The 22140-nt window shown below is 45.5% G+C and overlaps 1 protein-coding gene across 2 annotated transcripts in view; it reads left to right on the forward strand.

Moving 5' to 3' along the window:
* ARID3B (AT-rich interaction domain 3B) overlaps window positions 1–22140 on the forward strand; it is a 55429-nt gene that overhangs the window by 20571 nt on the left and 12718 nt on the right. For both annotated transcript variants that reach the window (XM_081227446.1, XM_081227447.1), the window contains exons 3-4: window positions 12766–12837; window positions 13045–13117. In XM_081227446.1, coding sequence (XP_081083572.1) covers window positions 12766–12837; window positions 13045–13117 — 145 coding nt within the window. The remainder of the gene's footprint in view (window positions 1–12765; window positions 12838–13044; window positions 13118–22140) is intronic.

The raw sequence follows: 22140 nt of genomic DNA on the forward strand, positions 1-22140 counted from the left end.
CTGGCTTTTTGTTTGTTTGTTTTTTATAATGGCCATCCTAGCAGATGCAAGGTGATATCTTGTGCTTTCAATTTGCATTTCCCTGATGTTTAGTGATGTTAAGCATCTTTTCATATACATATTGGCTATTTGTCTTCTTTGGACAAATATCTTATCTATTCAAGTCTTTTGCCCACTTTTTAATTGGGTTATTGGTTTTTTGCTGTCAAGTTGTAGGAGTTCTTATATCTTTTGGATATTAATCCCTTATCAGATGTATGGTTTGCAGATATTTTATCCCACTCTCTAGGTTTCCTTTTCACTCTATCTCCTTTATCTCCTTTACTGTACAAAAACTCTTTACTTTGATGTAGTCCCATTTGTCTATTTTTGCTTTTGTTGGCTGTACTTTTGGTGTCATATCTAAGAGATCATTGCCAAAACTAATATCATGAAGCTTTCATCCTATATTTTCTTCCAGGAGCTTTACAGTTTCAGGTTTTACGTTTAAGTCTTTAATCTTTTTTTTTTTTTTTTTTTAAGATTTTTTTATGTGGACCATTTTTTAAAGTTTTTATTGAATTTGTTACAATATTGCTTCTGTTTTATATGTTGTTTTTTTGGCCGTGAGGCATGTGGGATCTTAGCTACCTGACCAGGGATGAAAGCCACACCCCATGCATTGGAAGGCAAGGTCTTAACCACTGGACCGCCAGGAAAGTCCCAAGTCTTTAATCATTTTGACTTGATTTTTTAATGTGTGGTGTAAAATAGGATCCATTTTCATTCTTTGCATGTGGATATCCAGTCTTCCCAACACCATTTGTTGAAGAGACTGTCATTTCCCCATTGCATATTTTTGGCATCCTGTCAAAGATCAGTTGACTGTATGTACGTGGGTTTATTGCTGGGCTCTGTATGCTGTTCCATTGGTCTATTTTTCTGTCTTTATGCTAGTACCATACTGTTTTGATTACTGTAGCTTTGTAATATGTTTTGAAACCAGGAAGTGTGAGGCCTCAGATTTGTTCATCTTTCTCAAGATTGTTTTAGCTATTGGGGGTCCTTTATGGTTCCATAAGAATTTTAGAATTGTTTTTTCTCTTTCTGTTAAGAAGTGCCCTTGGGATTTTGATAGGGATTGCATTGAATCTATAGATCACTTTTGGGTAGCATGGACATTCTAACAATATTCAGTTCTTCCAATCCCTGAACACAGGATGTCTTTCCATTCATCTGTATCTTCTTTGTTTTCTTTCAGTAATGTTTTGTAGTTTTCAGTGTACAAATCTTTCATTTCCTAAGTTAGATTTATTCCTAGGTATTTTGTTCTATTTGATTCTACTGTAAACGGGATTGTTTTTCCTAATCTCCTTCTCAGGTTGTTTGTTGTTAATGTACAGAAACAAAACTGATTTTTGTATGTTGATTTTGTATCCTATAACTTTCTGGAATTCGTTTATTAGATCTAACAGTTTGTGTGTATGTTGTGTGTGTGTAATCTTTAGAGTTTTCTACATATAAGTGCATGTCATCTGCCAACAGAGGTAATTTTATTTTTTCCTTTCCAGTTTGGATGCCTTTTTACTTCTTTTTTTGCCTAATTGCTCTAGCTAGGGCTTCCAGTACTATGTTGAATAGAAGTGGTAAGAGTAGGCATCCTTGCCTTGTTCCTGTTCTGAGGAAACGCTTTTAGTTTTTCACCATTGAGTATGATGTTAGCTGAAGACTTTTCATATATGGCCTTTAAAATGTTGAGGCCATGCATTCTTTTCCTGGTTTGTTGAGTATTTTTATCATGGAAGACTGTTAAATTTTGTCAGATTCTTTTTCTGCATCTATTGAGATAATCGCGATTTTTATCCTTTGTTCTGTTAATGTGGTAGAGCACATTGATTGATTTTGGTATGTTGTATCATCCTTGCATCCTAGGGATCAATCCTGCTTGGTCATGGTATATGATCCTTTTAATGTGCTCTCAAATGTGGTTTGCTAATAGTTTATTAAGGATTTTACATCTGTATTCATCAGGTAGTTTTCTTGTAGTGGCATTTTTTGGCTTTGGTATCAGGGTAGTGCTGGCCTCATAAAATAAGTTTAGAAGTATTGCCTCCTCTTCAATTTTTGGGAAGAGTTTGGGAAGGATTGGTGTTTTAATTCTTTAAATGTTTGGTAGAATTTACTTGTGAAGCCATCTGTTCTAAGGCTTTTCTTTGTTGTGGGGTTTTTGATTACTGATTCAGTCTCCTTACTAGTTATAGGTCTCTTCAGATTTTCTGTTTCTTCATGATTCGGTCTTGGTAGGTTGTAAGTTTCTGAGAATTATCCATTTCTTCTAGACTATCCAGTTTGCTTGCATATAATTGTTCACAGTAGTCTCTTATAATCCTTTTTATTTCTGTGGCATTGTTGTAATGTTTCCTCTTTCATTTCTGAATTTGTCTTCTCTTTTTTTTTTTAGTTTAGCTAAAGGTTTGTCAATTTTGTTCATCTTTTCAAAAAACCAACTGTTAGTTTCGTTGATGTTTTTCTGTTCTCTGTTTTGTTTATTTCTGCTCTAATCTTTATTATTTCCTTCCTTCTGCTAACTTTGGGCTTAGTTTGTTCTTCTTTTTCTAGTTCCTTGAAGTATAGTTAGATTGTTTATTTGACATCTTTCTTGTTTTTTAATGTAGACTTTTATTACTACTATAAACTTCTCTCCTAATACTGCTTTTGCTGCATTCCATGAGTTTTGGTATGTTGTGTTTTTGTTGCCTTTACCCGGCTTTCTATTGTTATCTTTTCCTTATTGATATGTAGTAGCTCTTTTGCATAGATCCTTGTCTTTGTGTTTCAAGTATTTTTCACACTTGTTGGTCTTTCAGCTTGATTGTAGTTCTTTCATCAGGTAGTTTAAATTTTTGATGTTGCTAAATCTATTGATTTTTTCCCTTGATGGTTTCTGTCATACTTAAAAAAGCCCTCCCATCCCCAATATTATAAAATATATATAGTTATTATTTTATGGTTGTATTTTTTATATGTAGATATTAACTCCATCTTGAATTAATGGGAAGGATGTGAAGTAGGGATCAAACTCTTTTAAAAGGCAGTGTTAGATGGCTGCACAGTGTTCTGTCATGTGGATAGCACCTTCATGTGTTGCCTGTGCCCTTATTGTCACACCTTTAGGCTATTGTAATTTTTTGCTATTAAAAATACAATCGTACTATATTTCTAGTTGCTTCTTTCAGGTAGATTCATAGAACAGAATTACAAGATCAGGAGGAGACTAAGAAAGTAAGCCAGTTACAAGCAGGGACTTGAAGGTGCACTGCCTGCATTTGATTCTCAACTTGACACTCTTGGATCACTTTGCAACCTTCTTCAAGTCACTTCCTTGTGTCTTCCTTGTTCCTTGGTTTTCTCATCTGAAAAATGAGGGTAATAATAGTACCCACCTCAGAGCATTGTGCTGAGGTTTTAACTGTTTAATGCACATAAAACACGGGATAGGTCCTGGCATGTGGTAAGTATTCAATTATTATTGGTTGTTGCTGCTACTGTTGTTTTTATTGTGATGGGTATTTTAAGGCAAGTGACTTTCAGAAAAGGTCATGGTATTTTAATATTTCCCTATGGGAATATAGGAGATCCCATTGCCCCAATCCTTGTTATCATTGAATATTGTCATTTTTTTAAAGCTTTTCTAATTTTACGTGTGAATAATGGGCTCCTTCTTTGCCAGCCTGGGAGAGGGGGTGCACTCTCCTCTGTGTATCCTTTTGAACCTCAAAATTAAACTTTTCTTTAGGAAATGGCTTATATTGCCTTCTAGATCCCTTTTATGGAGTTGTATTTTAGAACTTGAAGTCCACCTGCTTTTCAGTATGTGATTTTTTTCCCCAAAAAATTCATCAGTTAACCCACAGCAGTTCTCCTAAGTTCATTCCTGTGGCTTGTTCTTCAGGTACTGATATTTATTTGAGCCCCTACCGTCTGCCAGGCCCTGTGCCAGGTGCACAAGCCTCACAGAGGAGTAAGTTACTGTCTCTGTATGAGAGAGACTTAGCCTGGGCGAGGCAGCGGGCAGCACAGGGGCAGCTGGCCTCAAAGTTGGAATGTGTATACCGTAGTGCTGTCCCCCAGGGTGTGGGGCCGTGAGGTTGGGAGAAGCTCTAGGAGATGCTCTCTAAGTTGTAAACGGGGCTGACTTGAAACACAAAGTGCACCTGTGTGTTCTGCCTGAGGAGACCTTCTCTGTGGAATCCCACACTTGAAACATTTTTTTTACTTTATAAAATAATTCATCATAGCATTTTTTAAAAAGGTGTTCTTCCGGGCTTCCCTAGTGGCGCAGTGGTTGAGAGTCCACCTGCCAATGCAGGGGACACGGGTTCGTGCCCCGGTCCGGGAAGATCCCACACGCCGCGGAGCGGCTGGGCCCGTGAGCCATGGCCGCTGAGCCTGCGCGTCTGGAGCCTGTGCTCCGCAACGGGAGAGGCCACAGCAGTGAGAGGCCCGCGTACCGCAAAAAAAAAAAAAAAAAAAGTGTTCTTCCTATACATTTAAAATATGTAGTTTGAAGAAAAAAGTTTGATGACACTTTTCTGAAGCACCAACTTCGGGCAGGTTTCTTGACTTCTCCTGTCCTCAGACGAAGGTCCGATGAGGTGTCCTCCCACTCAGCTCAGCTCTGGCCTTCTGAGCTCTGTGGTGTGAAGTGATGTCAGCAACCATTATGGACGTTCGGGTGGTGGTAGCTCACGGGCTGGAATAAGCAGTGCTGCCAGCTCGAATTCTGCAGAGCAAAGGATCTGGGACTTTCCTCTGTGGCGCTCAGACAGACTTGGCTGGGCCACTTCACTCTTTGGCATAGAGGTGTCCTCATCACCAACAGTGCATTTTAGTTTTTCTTCCTCCTTTTGTAGAAACACCCCATTTCTCGGCAGTCTTCTTGATTATTGCACAGAGTGATTATAGGCCTAGATGGAAAGGTGGGACTGCCACCCTCTCTCCCCTCCCCCACCCTTCCTCCTTTCTACTGCTTAATCAGAAAAGTGTCCCTTGGCTCTTTCCAAGCCACCGAGTTTGAATTGATCTTTGTTGCTTGTAAGAGGTGGGGAGGCACTTTCTGGTTCCTGCTAAAGTTACCTGACAGCGGAAGGTGTGCATCTGATAATTATAACTCTAGTGCTTCCAAGGCCTGAGCGATTGAGCTAAGAGCAGTAATCCTGATCTTATCAGGAGGGTTTTGTAGTCCAACAGTGTTGCTTATAACAGTATCTGTTTTACTTCCTGGGGCTCCCCTCTCCTTTTAGGATTCTCCTATAATCCTGCCCATTACCCCCTTGTGCATGTCTCATTACCTCCTGGGATCAGTTAAAACTGGGGGGAGGGCAGAGATGTTTTTCTTTTCTTCCTCCTGAGATCTGGGAATTGGACTTTTAACATTACAACATCATCAACCCGTCCAGTAGTAGGATAGTCACAAGTGTGGTATAGATAATACCTACAGAGCCACAGGTGTAGCCAAAGAAAAGTTAGTTTATGTGTTGCTTATTAAAAAAATAATAACAATACTAACAACAGCACTATTCAGCCCGAATACTTTTGTTACACTTCGTATTTCAAAGTTATTAACTGATATCCATGAACCTTGGGATCAGCCCTTTGAAGTCTAGTGATTTAGCTAATGACTACTTTGAGGTTCAAGTCCCAGGAATTTGCCCAGATCCGAACCTTGGGTGGGATTCAGAATCTATTAGATTATAGAGGGTAGACGGAAAGGAAACACATGAATGTTTGTGTCTTCAGAGAACGCTCAAGAATCTCTATAAAAGTTGTGGTGTGTGTGATGGTGTTCTAAGGATGGGGCAGTTTCTGAGAGGTTTCAGAATATGGGGAGCTCAAGTGAAGAGTTAGTAGCTTAGCCTCTGCGCTTTAAACCTGAAGGAAGGGGTTAACGCTTGCCTTGGGGAGGAGTGAGGAATGGGAAGTAAAATTGCTTTGGACATCTGAGCTGTGCTTTAATAAGATATTCCAGGTGGTCAAGGAGTAATCCTAAAATAGCCTAGATACTTAATTGCTTTTAAAGTCAGGCGCTCCTGTCTCTGGGGAGGTACAGCTCTAAGGAATGCAGTACTGGCTCCTAAGATCTTAGAGGCGTGGTCTGGTTGGGCTTTTTTTTCAAATCCCAGTAAAAAAAAACCCAAGGTACGTTTCTTGGGTCAGGAGATGCTGGTTAAATGTCTCTCTTCTCACTGGAAGTTTGGCAGTAAGCCTTTGGCCCTTGCTGCTGCCAGTTGCCATAACCTGGCGTCCTCCAGGGCTGTGGGATTGTTCTTGTCATCCCCGATGCAACCCCGGAGACAGTGGTCTATTTTCATTAGTGCTCAAAGACCTCCTGCTTGATCCCCTGCCCAGCGTCTCTCCATTTTCATCAGAACATACCTTTCTCACGATAAGATTCAGATTCATCCTTCTCTTTCTCTTTCATCCCCTCAGTCCAGATCCGGTTGATTCTCTGACTTGACTGCTTCTTAAGACAGTCATTTCTCCCTGGTTCTACTGCTTTCCCCACCCCCAACCCAGATTATCAGCGTGGGCTACTGCATAGCTGGCCAGCCCCAGTTCTGGCTTTCCCTCTCAAGTCTTCCATACCGTTTACAAAAGTAATATGTTAACGTTGTAAATCATTACTGAGGAGCATTAAAAATATATTTAATTAAATGAAGAGTCATATTGCTCTCTTATATTGTGATTGTGTCAGTTCACTAAATTATTCTGTAATTTCAGTGCAGTCCGAATTTTCTTTGTTGCGGGGGGTGGGGAAGAAGCAAGTGATGGGTCTTGACAAATGATTCAGACGTTAATCCAGAAAAAATAAACAGTTTTTTAAATTGTCTCTCTCTCCCTCTCCATTAGACTGTAACTTCCAAGAAGTCAGAGGTTCTTATCTGTCTTGTTCTTTTTCCCTCAGAACCTTTCACGGTATCTAGTATGTCCTAGTGATCAGATGTTTGTATGTGAATGAATGTAGTGAAAAAATTGAAAAGTGAAAATCCCCCATGATTCCAATCCGATTAGGTGCCTATATACATTTGTATGTGTATATTATATATTTTCCAACAAAAATGGGTCATTAAAATCATCTAAAACACTGATTTAATCATTTATTTTTCTGTTCAGAAAACATCCACCGCCTCCCCCCTCTTCACAGTTCAGAGTTTAAATTTCCTCCTGGTATTCAAGGCATTTCACAGCCCGTTTCCACGTTAACTATTCAGACTTGCATCCTCCCTGCCAAAACATGCCTTGTTTATCCCCCACTCCATGCTCATTGAGACTGTAAATCTCTCAGCCCATTCTTCCAGGCCAGCTTCATCTCCACCTCTGAGCCGCCTCCTTTCTTCCACCTCCTGGGCACTTTGTGTTTTGGTACTTTGACTTGCTCTATCTGTTAAATGCTGTGTGTGTTCAGCTTGTTTTTCCAACTCTGTGGTAAAACTCCTGGTGGTGGGAACCACTTTTTGCGAGGAGTGGGTAATTCTTCTCATCAGCTTGCACAATGCTCTAACTGGGGTGGGTTCTCAGGAAATCAGCGTTGAATGAATTTGTCCTAGGCTCTTTGCTTCTCAGGACAGAAAGGGCCCCTAGGGGCCCTCTCATCCAGCCCTATCTCATGTTGGAATCCACACCATGACATCCCAGACAGATGGTCATCTAGGGACAGGAAGCTGCCCACCTCCTGCGAAGTCCCACTCCATTATTGGGCAGTTCTGATTGTTAGAAGTCTTTCTTCTAATCGACCTGAAATCTTCTCCCTGTTAACTTTTGCTCAGTGACTCTAGTTCTGCCCTCTGGGGCTTTAGAGAAAAAAGGAAAAGGGGGAAAAAAAAAAGACAACCCTGCTTCCTCTTCCACAAGGCAGCCTTTTAGATTTTCAAGGATAGTGACTACATTTCCCCTTCCAGGGTTGAGGTGTTGAGGAAGCACTATTTAAATTTTGAGTAGCAGTCAGATTAGACTTCGATTTGTTGTTTTTTCAAGGCCTTTTATTTGCATGCTGGCCGTGCTAGGTGCCATATTCTTCTAGTCCCCTCAGAGGCATAACCCACTTGTCTGTCTGTCTGTGTCTCTTCTGAAAGGAATGTGGGGGCTCCTCTTAGCCAGAATGTTCTGTTTTGGAGGTAGTGGTAAAAGGTTAGCAGGGTTTTTTTTTTTTTTGCGGCACGCGGGCCTCTCACTGTTGTGGCCTCTCCCGTTGCGGAGCACAGGCTCAGCGGCCATGGCTCATGGGCCCATCCGCTCCGCAGCATGTGGGATCTTCCCGGACCAGGGCACGAACCCGTGTCCCCTGCATCGGCAGGCAGACTCTCAACCACTGCGCCACCAGGGAGGCGCAAAGGTTAGCCATTCTTATTCCAGTACCCCCAGTAGCCCCAGATAAGTCTCCTGGGCAGATGCTGTGTGAGGGCTGGTTTTCTGTTTGGCTGTACCTCCCAGATGAAGCCAGTGAGAAAAATCAAGGAGCAAAAGAATCTCCCATTGATAGAGCCGCCCAAGGCCAAGACTTGGCATTTGTAGACATTCTGTGTACAGAGGACATTATTCTTCTTTTCCTCCCTTTCTCCCTTCCTGATGTCCCCACCCAGAACACTCTACTGTTTTTTCCACCCACGAGGCAGGGTGGTGTAACAGAGAGCCAGGCAGACCTGGGTTTTAATGCTGACGCTACCATTTGGGAGCTCTGAGACTGTAGGAAAGGTAACTAACCTACTCTTTGAGCCATTGTTTTCCCGTCTCCAAATAAGCACCTCTACATTGTAGAATTAAGGGAGAAAATGCTTGGAAAGCTCCCAGTCTAGTCTTTGTTACACAGAAGATGCACAAACACTAGCTTCCTGTTCTGCTTTCTTCTTTCCCCAGCCTTCTTTCACTACCAATTTTGAGAGATTTAACAGGCAAAACACCCGGTGGCCTCCCTGGGGAAAATGAGCTGAATGTGGGTATGCTAGCCAAAGCTAGCCTTGGGTGGGTATTTGGGAACAAACTGTCAGTTTCCTGTGAGCTCCTGGTGAGATCAAAGCCGTTAAAGCGAGCTCTCAAGTAGGAGAGGCTGAGAAGGTCGTAAATGGCAGTGAGCGGCCGCTCTGGCTACTGTTGATCCCACACATTTCTCGGCTGTTGAATGCTGCTGCCTGCTGCCCACAGGGAACAAAGCCTCTTCCCCCGGCTGGTGGACTTGCACGTGGCGACCCTTCAACTGAAACGCTTTTCTCGGGGACCCCTCTTGATCTCTAAACTGTTGAGTGGGGTGCGTTTTCCCCACACTTGCTTCTACCACTCCCTCCTTTCCTCCACCACTACAGTCTCAATCAGGCACATTCTACATTCAAGAAATTCAATCATTTCTGAGCTGATAACTTTCTAGCAGGCACACCCACACCCCGCTGATAGGCCAAGAAACCTGCACATAAACTTGAAGTGCATAAGTGAGCCGTGTTTTACAGCAGTTGATCAGAGTTAAGAACCAAGAAAATAACTGCTGAAGCCTGTAATCCTCCCAATGAAAGGAGGAGGGGAAAATAGGAGTTGTGGGGTTGGAGGTCCCATGGGGGAGCCCATCCCTGTCTCTGAGCAGATGTGTCAGTGCTTTTTGTGTGCTGGGGGCTGGGGGTACCCTGACAGGATGCTTACAGACTGGGGACACAAGCAGGGGCACAATAACCAGAACATGAGGTGACACAGCCCAGAGGAGAAAGACACTGGTGGGCAGAGAGGCTGCACGGAGGAAACAGCATTCCAGCTAGACGGTGAAGGGTGGGCAGGGCTTAGGAATTACTCTCACCTCAGCCAGAAAATCCTGTGAATCAGGGTTGAAGTTTAATTTGCCTCAAAACAAAGTAATGCAGAGAGAGTGGACATTTCCCCATCAAGCCCATCTGAATGTTTTAAATTGTATAATGGCCCAATTTTGCCTTGGACAAAAGAAAACACCTCCGCCCCTGGGCAGCTCTTTTCCTGTGTTTTCTTTAAATAGTAGCTGACACTCCTATCTGTGTAATGGGTCAAACAGTGGGATTGCTCAAAGAATGTAGTGTCCTATTTCCGTCCTGTTCTGACAAGTCTCCCTGTCCTCTGTGGTCACCGACCTAGTGTGTGTCAAGCTAAAATCCCGTCTCTAAGCAGATTTTGAATCTGAGTGGTTCTTACTTAGTGGGCCGTGGCTAGTGCACGGTCTGACCATCCCGCTGCTCGGACTCTGCTGAGATTTGGGCAGAGCTGGTGAAAGCCACGGGGCCACAACGACCCCCATCCCCATCCTACAAGGCATTCTCCTCCGTTCCGGAGCTGAGCCCTCACACTCGGGTGTTTATTTTCACACGTAGTCATACCTGTGGTGGCACTGGCACTGGCGTGCTTGTTTTTACACTCCCTTACTGCTGTGGAAAGCCCTGTCTGAGATTCTAGGCTGTGGATTCCATCCTCCCCACCCAACTGAGTGTTAAATAGTTTTTGAGTGAGCATTCAGAGTGCCTAGAAGTTACTGTGATTAGCAGAAAACTGTGTTTTCATCCCTCTTGGTGACGGATAAAGAATCCTCCTGTGAACAGAATCAGCTTCAGATCTCCAGCTAGAGAGTTGGGAATTGAGCTGCCACAGTAAACAGCTGACATAACAGAAGCAGCAATGATCCCCCATTAAATGTCTTTCAGCTGATAGGGGCCCCAGGGATAATTGACTTTCCAGCAGGAATTACTGGCTCAAACAAAATCACTGGGCATTAGGGTGACCTACTGCAGCCTTTGAAAGGGGACTGTAACTCTGTCTGGTTTTGCTGAGCTGACAGGCATAATTCATCTTGATTATTCATTGTGCTAGTTGCCAGCAGATGACACCAGATTTCTGTTGACTGTAATTACAATGTGGGGATGGGTTTTAGCTTTTTTTTTTTTTTTTTTTTTTTTAATAGTGTTCCTCCTGCTTGGTTGTTGGCCTCCCTGAGCTGAAGGTGCTATAAGGAAGATTTCTACAGCATCTGCCTGGGGAGATGCTGTGTGCACAGTCAGATAGCATTTCCTGAGCACTTCCGTACACATGTGTTTTACTAGATAAGCAGGGAAACAATTTGATGTAGCCTGTTTCATGTCAACTGACAGGGTGTCACTTCTTCTTGGTTATACTTACCTCTGTGTGCGCTAAATTGCTGCTCTCAGAAAGTGGGTCTACATCTCAGAGCCCACTTTGAGTAGGGGAAGCAAAGTATGGCCCCAGAATTTAACTGAATAACCTGAATAACCTCCTGCTTTCAGGCAAGCTTTACTAAAGAGAGAGAATGGAATTAGAGCACGCTTTCATTTACTGGCATGATTTTACGAGATCCCTAAGCAATCCAAAGAATGTCCTCCCAAGAAACCTGCCCCCCAACCCCAGATGTCTCTCCCCAGCCACTTACACACCCCAGCCAGCTGGGTGGCACACGTGTGTGCTTGTGCCTATGGGCACCTTTGGTCCTGGGGGAGAAATGAGAGAGTGATGGTCTCAATGTGTCCATTCCCATCCCCATCCCTGGGTCCTCCACTGACAGGTGGGATGAGGTGAACAGGCGACTTCTGCTCTGACATTTCATACTCCCCACTAGCAGGGGGCCTTTTGGACTCTTCTGTATGGTATATATGTCTGTATATTTTTTGAAGAGCTGCTCAGTTGGTTCAAAAAAACAGTTAATGCCTTTTAACAGTGATTATAGTTCATCAGGTATTCACTGGAGCCTTATAAGTGTCAGGCAGTGTGCTGCGTGCTAAAGGTACAAAGATGAATAAGACACTGCTCTCAAGGAGGCTACAGTATGTGGGGATGACAAATAATTCCAAAATAATATGTGGAATTCTAAGCTTGAAATGTATACAGAGTGCTTCCAGAGTACTTGTGCAGCTGGGTGTGAAGGGAAGGTTTCCCATAGAAGATGATGCCTGATTTGAGAAATAAGAGTTACCCAACTGAATAAAAGTGGGAAGCAGATTTCAAGAACATAAACAAAAGCATATTTGCCATTTCCTCCTGTTCAGTTGAATGGTGTTGGTTTGACCTAATCAATTGAATTAGGTTTAGGTTTTCATTACTTCTCTAATGAAAATGAACTTCACCCTAGTGGCACAGAGTCTCTGTGCCTTGGGAATAATCTCAGGCCCTGAGGGCCCTTATAATCACTAGGCAGTTCTCATCACTAGAGTTAGGGCTTCTGGTGGTGAGGCTTGGCTGAGAGACCACAAGATCTTTGAGATCTTCGAGATCTTTGTCTTGCTCCCTTTGACCCTTTATCTTCCACTTAGAGTGTTGTGTGGGAGGCCAGGCTAGGTATCCTCACAACATACCATAAAATATACAAACACATCATAAAACATACAAACATATGCCATATAGAACCTGCAGGAGAGTGGTACATCTCAGAGTGATGGCTTCCAGAAGATGAGCTAGGGATGAGCAGGTTCTCAGAAACTTGGGCCTTTGTGTCCTCCTTCTCCAGGGTTATCAGGGATAAGTAACACCCACCCCCCTCCAACAAATGGAGATGATTCTTCCACGTGACTCCCTCTGGTTCTGGAACCATAATTGAAAGCATAAAAACAAGATGTCCCTGTTAGGGTGGCAGGGGCAGTTACTCGAGCCGTCAGTCTTTCAGTGTGAGCCAGGAGGGCACAGTTGCTAAGGGTCCTCATCTGCACCCTGAACGGTTGCCTTTCCCTCTCTCACTCTCTTCCTACTCCCTTCTGAACGCTGTGCTTTGTTCCCCTTTAGAATGGTGGTTTGGCCTGGAGTGATGATGCGGATGGAGGCCGGGGAAGAGAGATCTCCCGTGATTTTGCCAAGGTCTGTAATGTTTCCTTTGTGATGGCGAAAGGGGCAGTTCTGCAGTGGGTTGTTGTATCTGATCCCCAAGGAATAAGGATAGAAGTGGCCTGTGAGTCACATTTGTAGTCAGTCAGATGGTTGTGTATCACTGGTGTAAGACTTCCTTCATAAGATGGAATTTTTCATTGTGGTGTTTTTTTCTCCCCTGGGGGTTTGGGATTGCAGCTGTATGAACTGGACAGTGATCCAGAAAGGAAAGAGTTCCTGGATGACCTCTTCGTCTTTATGCAGAAGAGAGGTGAGTGTTCAGTCTACTCATCATTTCAATTCACTGAATATTTATTGAGTGCCTACTGTGTGCAGGTCACTGTTAGCCATCCTCCCTGCGGAGTGCCAGCATCTTAGCCCAGGAGGACGGGAGCCATTTACTGCCAGTTGGTCCCATACTTATCAGAATAATTGACAACCAGGTTGAAGGGGGCAAAGAGGGCCTGGGTAGAAAATGAATGGAATGATCATCCAGATTTGGTCCTGCTTTATTTTTGTCACTGTTCTGATTAACTGGTCTCTGGAGTCATTTCAAATTCAATTATACTTTTTTCTTAGCCTTATAGCAGTCCTGGACATCACTTAAACTGGTATATGGGGCGTCCTGCTGGTGCATCTAGCTCAATAGAGACTTAGAAGGGCCAGTGAAAAAATAGAGGCCCTTCAGGATTTGTTGGGAGGATCTGAAATGATCCACGAAAAGGAAAAGCTAACTCTTTTTTTCTTATCCATTGGCTCTTTGATTTTTGCATTCACTGGCTTGGTTGGGGTGTTCCTGCAGTTTAAGTGTAGGGCACATGGGCATCTGCCTTAAAATGCACCTTCCCACTTCCCTGTCCTTCTCTCCTTCTCACTCTTACCCGCCCACTCACCCCCAACCATCTCCACTTTGGACGATGGTATGTCTGAGTCTTGAGCCCAGTGACTCAACTTCCTGGCTTTGTATCCTGTCACAGCAGTGGGTTCACCAGCTGGGTCACCCCTCAGGAAGCATGGTCAGAACCCCAGCCTCTCTAGGAGATGATCCTCTGCAACCTGTGTAGCTCCATCTTCTTCACCTCAGGACAAAGCTGTAAGGGAGAGCTGCTCCTGCCAGCATGTTCCCTGGGATCCTGCCTGATCATGTATCCCTTGGTTTCTGTGTCAGCTCCTTTATTGAGACCTAGGAATGAAATCCTCCTCTTTATCCTGGGCTGAGCTATAATGACAGCCCCCAGCAACTAAATATTCTGAGTTAACTCCTCTCCCTCCCTCTTCTTCTCCCCACCAGCCCCATCCCTCTTTCTCTCCCCCTCCTTCCCCTTCCTTTACCTTCCAAATTGCCTTCTTAGTAGCACGCCTATTACTGCTGGTTTGCTTACAAAGGCAGTCGAAAGTTTTGAGTCTCGGTTTCCCCCCATCTCGAAGCCTATCAAAGCAGTCTAAGCAGCTCTAATTAGTTTACTCCTCCAACTGTTATCTGGAGCTGCATGTGTCAGTAAAAAACAAGAATATAATCCCGAAAGATAACGTGACTGGCAGCAATGAAACTCCCTGGTTGCCCTGAGAGAGAGAAATCCACTTAATACTTTGGTCTCCCCCTCCAATTACCTTTTAATTATTTACAAGCTCCACAAGCCCAGCTGGTGCAAACCCGGGAGCTGATCTCATCTCAGAGGGGCTGCTATAACAATATAGATTTTAATCAGCAGTGTGGCTCCACTGCTTTATAGTCTATTGATACTTTATTGTTTTTCTCCCTTCCCAAAAGGATTTTTAGTTATATCAGCCTAGCCAAGAGTGAAGATCAGTAATTGTTTGTTTACTTCTATATGTCCCCACTAGACGAGGTGCTCCTTGAGGACAGCCGCTTTGTCATTTCTCCAAGTCCCCAGTGCTAGCACAGGGCCAGACCTGGAGGCGGGTGCTGCTTAGGACGTGTTTGCTGTAGGAGCAGTCCTGTTGGTTTTCCTAACTCAGCTGCCCCACGCAGGGAAGCCGAGCTTCCCCTCCCCCACCTCACTCCCACCCACAATTAGACAGCGGCCCTTGATTGGAGGTCAGCAGTAGAGAGCAGTGTGTGCTGAGTGTCCCGCTATTGCACAGCGCTGGGGCTACCAGACTGCCATCTAGTCTATTCCACCCAAAGCAAGAGTAAGAAACTCTCTTTGATCATGTCAATTTATGGTTATTCAGGCCCTGAGTAAATCTTTTTTCTGTCTTCAGCACTTATGTTAGGTATTTCACTATTTGCTGGCATCAGCAGTAGAAGGGAGACAGTCAAGTCAGTTTTGCTACTTGTTAATTACTCTAGTATAAGGTTTCTCAGCTTCAGCATATTGACTTTGGGGATTGGATAGTCCTTTGTTGGGGGGGGCACCCCCAAGTCTTGATAACCAAAAATGTCTGCAGATATTGTAAATGTCCCCTGGGGGACAAAACTGTCCCCCTGTTGAGAACCACTGCCATAGAAGGATAGGAAAGAAGGTGAAGATCAAAAATTTCCTCTGCAGAGAAACTCTTCAGGGAAATCATCTTGTCTTCACTCAGGTAGCAATGCCTGAGGGCAGTCGGGCAACAGGATGAACTCCCCATCCGTGGCTGAGTGCCAAAGGAATGGGTGCTGGGGCCCCATCCTAGGCTGGAGTGTAGGGACCTGAGAGTTGCTGTAGCTCCAGCATAGGGAGAGTGGAGGCAGAAACGCGGGGCATGCGTGGTGTACGTGGTCCAGGCACGGCTGAAAGAACCCTTGTCTGTGGCCTGAATGAATCAGCTGGCACCAGACTGTGAAGAGCCGTATTTGGCCAAGAAGTTAGCACTCCTGTCTGTGACATAGCTGAGTTATTGAAGTTAACATATGAGAAGTATCGCCAGAGCTACGCTTTCAGGAGGTTTGCTGTGGCAAACAGTGTATAGTTGGGCTGAAGAGGGAAGGAAGGCTGAGGCAGGGAGACTGTGGAGGTTGTTCCCTTTAAAATCACAGTGTTCTCCTCCCTGGAAAGCTCATGGTTGATGGTCTAAATTAGAATGGGCAGTTCAAGGGGACTGGGAGCAGTTTGCGCTTCTAACCATGTGAAGCTTGCTGTCTTTACTCTTCACAGAATGGTGAGACCAAGGGCCCCCAGACATTTGTGACTTATTTGTCACTCCCAAATTGGAGTGTCTGGGGCACTTAGGAGCCCAATCTTGTTAGCTGGCTGGGTGCAAGGAAAAGGCTCATAGACCCTGGCAGTGGGTCAGCAACTCATCCTCCAGAGCTAATATGAAGGATAAGCAGTAGATTTCAAAGGAACCACTGAAAGCAACCTGAGTTTGAAAGGCCCGGTGACGCCCACCTGGGCCGTGAGTGGGCCGGGCAGCTTTGACGTGGAAGGCTCCGCTGCAGAGGAAGTGGACCGGGCTCCAAGGGTGGCAGGACACAGCAGGCGGCCCCAAATGACTGCAGCTGCAGGTGATAAAACAGCTGTCCAGTGGGAGAGGGGCCCAGCCGTAACCGCTGCTTTGTGCTGGGTCTCTCTGGCTTGTTAACATGTTTGGGTGAATTGACTGCAGCAGATGGGCCTTTCAGCTCGAGGCACCTTGGTTTCTAGGCCAGACCGGGTGACTTGCACCTCGCGACCCCTCCCCCACCAGCAGAACAACCCGGCCCAGAAGGCCCCTGAGAAGAGGCCGAGGCAGTGCCCAGTCGGGCTCCCTGTGTCCTGCCTGCCTCAGGAATGGCTGCTGCAGCCTGTCGGGAGGCATGTGGAGGGGGATAGAGCTCTGGACTGAGGAGTGTGAAACCAGTGCTAACATCCCACCCTTCTCCACGATCCTGAGCAAATCCTTCCTCTTCTGGGGGCCACAGTTTCCTTATCTATAAAATGTGCAGGTTCAGTTAGAGTCAATCTGGAAGTTTCTTCCAAGTTCTCTGTTCTGTGTTATGTGTCCCTGATTGTGTCTGTTGAGCTACAGAACAGATAATGAGCCACCCTCGATAACCAAAATAGAAGAAAAGCCCCTTGAGCAATTTTCTATCAAAATAGTTGTGTAAAAACTACACCAGGGACCCCCAAAACCAAATGCTTCACTCCTTTCCTTGGTGAATCATGTGTTTCTTCTGCTGACTGAAGCCAAACTGAATTAAACAAGTTTCCTTTGATTGTGCTTCCCCCACAAATGTTTCCGTAGAAAGATGGGTTAGATCTCAGAACACCCATGCCTCTTTTTCCTCACCTTTTGCCATGTGCACGTGCACACACATGCGCACACGTTTTTGTGTGTGTGTGTAAAACACACACACACACATTTCTTTGTCCAAAAAAAAAAAGCCAAACGTTTGTAAATAAAATTCTCTGTCTAATTTAACTCACAGTGGGTGATTCCTGAAGTATCATTCCCTGGTAGATTTTCCAGTGGGTACGGAGAGGGGGCGGTGCTAGTTTGGAAGTCTCATAAGCAAAGGCTTGTAAACAATTCCATTCTTCCTTCATCACTAAGGAAGAAGAGCTTGTTCTCTTGTTCCCCAGGCAGTGAAACAGAAGTGTGGTTTCATCAAAGAGGAGGGAGATGATTTTGCTGTTAATTTTATTATTGTTACCCCATGTACTTTATAGAACCCTTTCAACCCATTATCTGATCTGCTGCTCCCCACAGCTCCAGCTCTGTGGGGTGGAGAGAGCAAAGGTTATCACCTTAGCCATGAAGGATCAGCTCCCACGCTAAATGACTCACCTGAGGCCACAGAGCCAATTTAGCACTTGGTCTCCTAATCCCCAGGCCAGGACTTTTTCTCCTCGCCTGCACTGCCCTTGAGAAACTTGGCCCCTGGCACCAGCAGCTCCATCACTTCCCGCTGGGACAGTGGACAAGCCTCATCTCTCCTTCAGCCTTCTGAGCCACAGAGACAGTGGCCTGCCTCCACAGGTCGGTCTCCGGTAGGGTCTGACAGCATCTCACTGATTAACACGAGGTAGAACTCTTCATGCAAGAAGAGTCTTCATCTCAGGGTAAGGCAGCTTATCTCTCAGGGAAGGGCAGATGTGACAATTCACAGTGGCTGGCACAGAAGCTGCCATCTGTCGAGGTAGGTCGGGGTTGGGGGCACAGGAGACAGAAGCCCTAACGGTAGCATCTTGCGCGCACCCGGAGTGCCCACAAGCAAGGATCTCCCCTCCAGCCCCCGTCCCAGCTCGGCACACCAGGCTAAGGACCTGCTTGGTCATGTGGAAGACAAGTTTTGTCAAGACCTCACTGGAGAACTGCCGTCCCTCCCCCACCAGTTCTGTTCAGGGCTGCAAACTGACCTTGGTTTTCCCAAATGGATTGTTGGATCTGTTTTTGATGTGTATATACAAAGAATTTACTGTGGGAAAAGGGCTTGGTCTGCCTCTAAGTGCAATTTGAGTGTTTTTCCTTCTGTTGTGTGCTTATCTATCCATCTCAGGCAAGGAAATGTTCGTGACATATATTGCTTTGCCTTTTGGTGGAGGGAGTTTCTTGTATATTCTTTGTATCTTGCTGTAAATGGTCTGTGCCATGGCCACTCTTCCTGATAGACTAAAATATGTTTGTGTTTGTCAGATAAAATAGGCTTCGGGGCTTCATATTCTAACTTTACCCACAAATGAAAGTCCAAAATGCAAATCTTTGTCTTAGGCCAGATCTTTTTCTCTCCCCAGGTGATCCAACCGCTGTTCAAGTACTGGGGTTTTTTTTCCCCCCACTTTTAAGTCATTTAAATACCTTATAACTACCCAGTTATCCATGATAATGAGAAGAGACCCCGGTTTTTGAAAGTCGTGATTAATTTGAATAGCTCACTTTTGTCTTTAAATTCAACCTCTTCCCCTTCAAGATCATTTATTGGTACTTTTAGCACTTGGTAAAATGGGGTTGATAGTTTTGCCTCCTTTTTTCCAAGATGAGCCAATATTCAATAAATCGTCCTAAGGTTGGCGTAGGGAAAGTTTGAAGGGAGAGTTTGACCCAGTTACACTGTGGGAAAATCTACTAGGTCTTGAGAGGGAGGGTCATGGATTGGCAATGGAAGCTCAGACAGCCATGCGCTGCTCAGGCCAGAACACCCCTGAGTTGTTGGACCTCTCCCCGGCCAGCCTTCCACCCCCGCTCCTGGAGACTTGGGCCAGGTCTGTTGACCAGAAGCAGGCGAAGCAGAGATGACCCGACGGTCCACCTCCTTCTAACTCCTTAGCCTGCTTCTCTGAATGTGGTTTTTATGGAAGGAAACAGCACAGCCATAACCATAATTTTACTATTGTAGAGTACAGCACTGCACATACTGTTGAACTTCACCTAAAGCAATTAGTCTGAACTAGAGTATCAAGAAGGGTAATGGGTTTAAAATTAGCCTCTCAGGTTTGGTGCCTCCAGAACTCCCATGCATTGCTGGTGGGAATATAAATGGGCATAACCACTGGAAATCTGTTTGGTAATGTTTACTAAAGCTAAACATATGCCAACCCTATTACCCAGCAATTTCACTTCTAGGTGTATCCCCAGTAGAAATGAGAGCTTATGTTCACTGAAAGACACATGCGAGAATTTTCGTAGCAACACCATTCATTATAGACAAAGAGTGGAAAGAACTCAAATTTCCATTGGTAGTAGAATGGATGACTAAATGTTGGCATGGTCCTGTAGTGGAATACCACACAGCGACAACAAAGAATGAATTGTTGCTGTACCCAACTGGGATGACTCTCACAGGCCTAACGTGGAACAAAAGAAGCCAGACACAGAAGACTATATACTGCGATCTTCCATTTATGTAAGGTTCAAGAAAGTCACCTATAGTGATACATGTCAGGATAATAGTTACCTCCTGGGGGGTGGGTAGGGCATGCATATTGATTGGGAATGGTAATGGAAGAGTTTTCTGGGGTGCTGGAAATGTTCTGTATTTTGATCTGAGGAATGGATACGGGGGTATATGCACAACAGTAAAGATCTGGTAGGCTGTATACTTAAGATTAGTGCACTAGGCTCTATGTCAGTTAGACACTCCCCTCAGTGGGAAATCGGAGGTAGAGGGCTGAAGCATACATGTTGGTATTAGGATATTTGCGCATCCTTGCCTCTGCCCTGACCTGTGGAACAGTCATCTACTCACTGCATGGCACACCACCAGAGCCTGCTGCCCAGTTTCCTGGTGGGAGGTATTTTCTACATGAACAAGTCGGGGAAAAAAATCACCAGTCATTCCTCTGCTTGTTGCTGGGGAGCAGGACTAGAGCAGGGCGGGAATTAATATGCAGAGGAATAAGCAGGAGGCCTGCCTGCCTGTCTGCCTGTGCACATTCCCTGCTTAACATGGGACTTGACTCTTCTAGGCTCCCTGGTCAGCTGCCCAGCTCTCTTGACAGGCTATGGAAATGATTAATGATCTTGTTCAAAGTCAGGAAAAAGCAGCGAGGGTCCTTGGCAGGGCCACGCCCTGGGTCCTGGGCCCTCACCCCTGACCAGTAGGCAGGAAGGCAGCCATGCGACTCTGTCTTGGGTCCCTGCCCCCTGATTGCTTCTGGTCTTGACTGGAATGTGCCCATTCTCTGTGGTGGGGAGGAAGTGGCCCTCCCCCCAACATTCCTGCCATCTCCCATCTCTGTCTCTAGTGCCAGAGGGGGCCATCTCCCCGCTCTGCCCTCACCCCCACTAAGCTCTGTCTCCACGGTCTGAGTGCTGGGAAGACGAAGACGAGCCAAGTGCTAGGGAGCAGCTTTTGTTCAGCTCCATCTTCGCTGAAAGCTCCCGATCAGGGCTTTGGCCTGGATCACGGCTTTGGTCTGCGAGCGCCGGTGCCCAGCGGCACTCCCACCTCCAAGGGTTAAAGCCCCGGGAGCCCCCACAGCTTCGCTGGGTCCTGGCCTCATAAAAGCCTTTTCCACATCTCCCTCGGGCTGCCTCAGGCTCCCCTGCTGAAATCTGATAAGGGGCCTCTTTGTTGGAACTGTCAGTCTCCTTTATTGAGGAGGGAACTGGAGACCAGCGGCATTTCTTGGGGTACAGATAAGGCCCTGGATTGCTGTCAGAGGGAGCATGATTAATTACCCTCAATCCTAGCTCCTGCTTTGATAGCAGTGACTGACAGTCCACAGGCTTCCCCATCAGGTGCTCCCGCCCCTTCTGGGAGGTGTGATGGGGGCGGAGATTCGGCCTCCTGCAGGGCCAACACTGGTGACCCACCAAGAGCTCCCTGCAGTGGCTGCTGGCCTCCTTCCTGGTTCTCTGCAGGTTGCATTTGCATTTATTGTGGACTGAGGCCTGTCCCCTCTCAGGTGAAGAGCCTCTTTAGAGGAAGATGTAATCCAGCCCAGAGAATAGGCCAGAGACTCCCCCACTTCCCCACAAGTCTAGAGAAAGAGCCATTGCTTATGGACTTGAACTTCACAGACCTGGTCCTAAGCCACACAGGCGCCCTTCATTGGAGAAGATCCCAAATCATCCATCTCAAGGTCACCTGGCAACATTATTTCATAATTCAGGCAAGCTCCTAAAATCAAGTTACCTCCCTTGGTAATAGTCACAGCTATCAATTTTTTTCAATTTAATTTTTTTATACAGCAGGTTCTTATTAGTTGTCCATTTTATACATACTGGTGTATATATGTCGATCCCAGTCTCCCAATTCAGCACACCACCACCACCACCCAAACTATCAACTTTTGTTTTTAAGTTTTTATTCATAGACTCATAGGACTTTAGAACTGGAAGTCATCTGGAAGCAAATTCCTTGCTTCACACTGACAGAGAAACTGAGGCCTGAATATTTTCGATCCCCCCCATCCCCACCCCCAGCGTGATGTATTGGTTTTCTTTCTTGTTCAGGTAGGGAAACTCAGCTAAAAGGCCTTCTCCCCTTCTCTTCATAGTTGAGTCTCCTTGGGACAAGGGAGGTGGCTACCAGGCCCACTAAGCACAGAGCAGACTGCAGAGAGAGACCAGCCTGAGGACCCTGCCTCTCTCTTAGTTGTCGAACGAATGGAAGCCAGGGCAGGTTTTGTGTCTGGATTGGCTGCATAATGTGAGAAAACCATGATGTCATCTAGAGCTGGGTCTCAGAATAGCTTCAGCTTTGTTTCTGACGGTACTGAGGGGCCCGCCTGCACTGGGAGCTACTTTTAGCAGTTTCGTGGAGGGCCAACCATGAGGAAGAAAATGCCCATTCCCCTTACCCACTGATCCTGGAACCGGGGTGCCTGGCCAGGCCATAGGGGCCCTGGTGAGAGAAGTTATGACCCCCACATGCCCAGAGTGGGGCTGGGTTGCAGAGCAGCCCTGGCCTGTGTTTTCTCTCCA

Source organism: Mesoplodon bidens, assembly GCF_964165515.1.
Source record: "Mesoplodon bidens genome assembly, chromosome: 3".
NCBI classification, from domain to species: Eukaryota; Metazoa; Chordata; class Mammalia; order Artiodactyla; family Ziphiidae; genus Mesoplodon; species Mesoplodon bidens.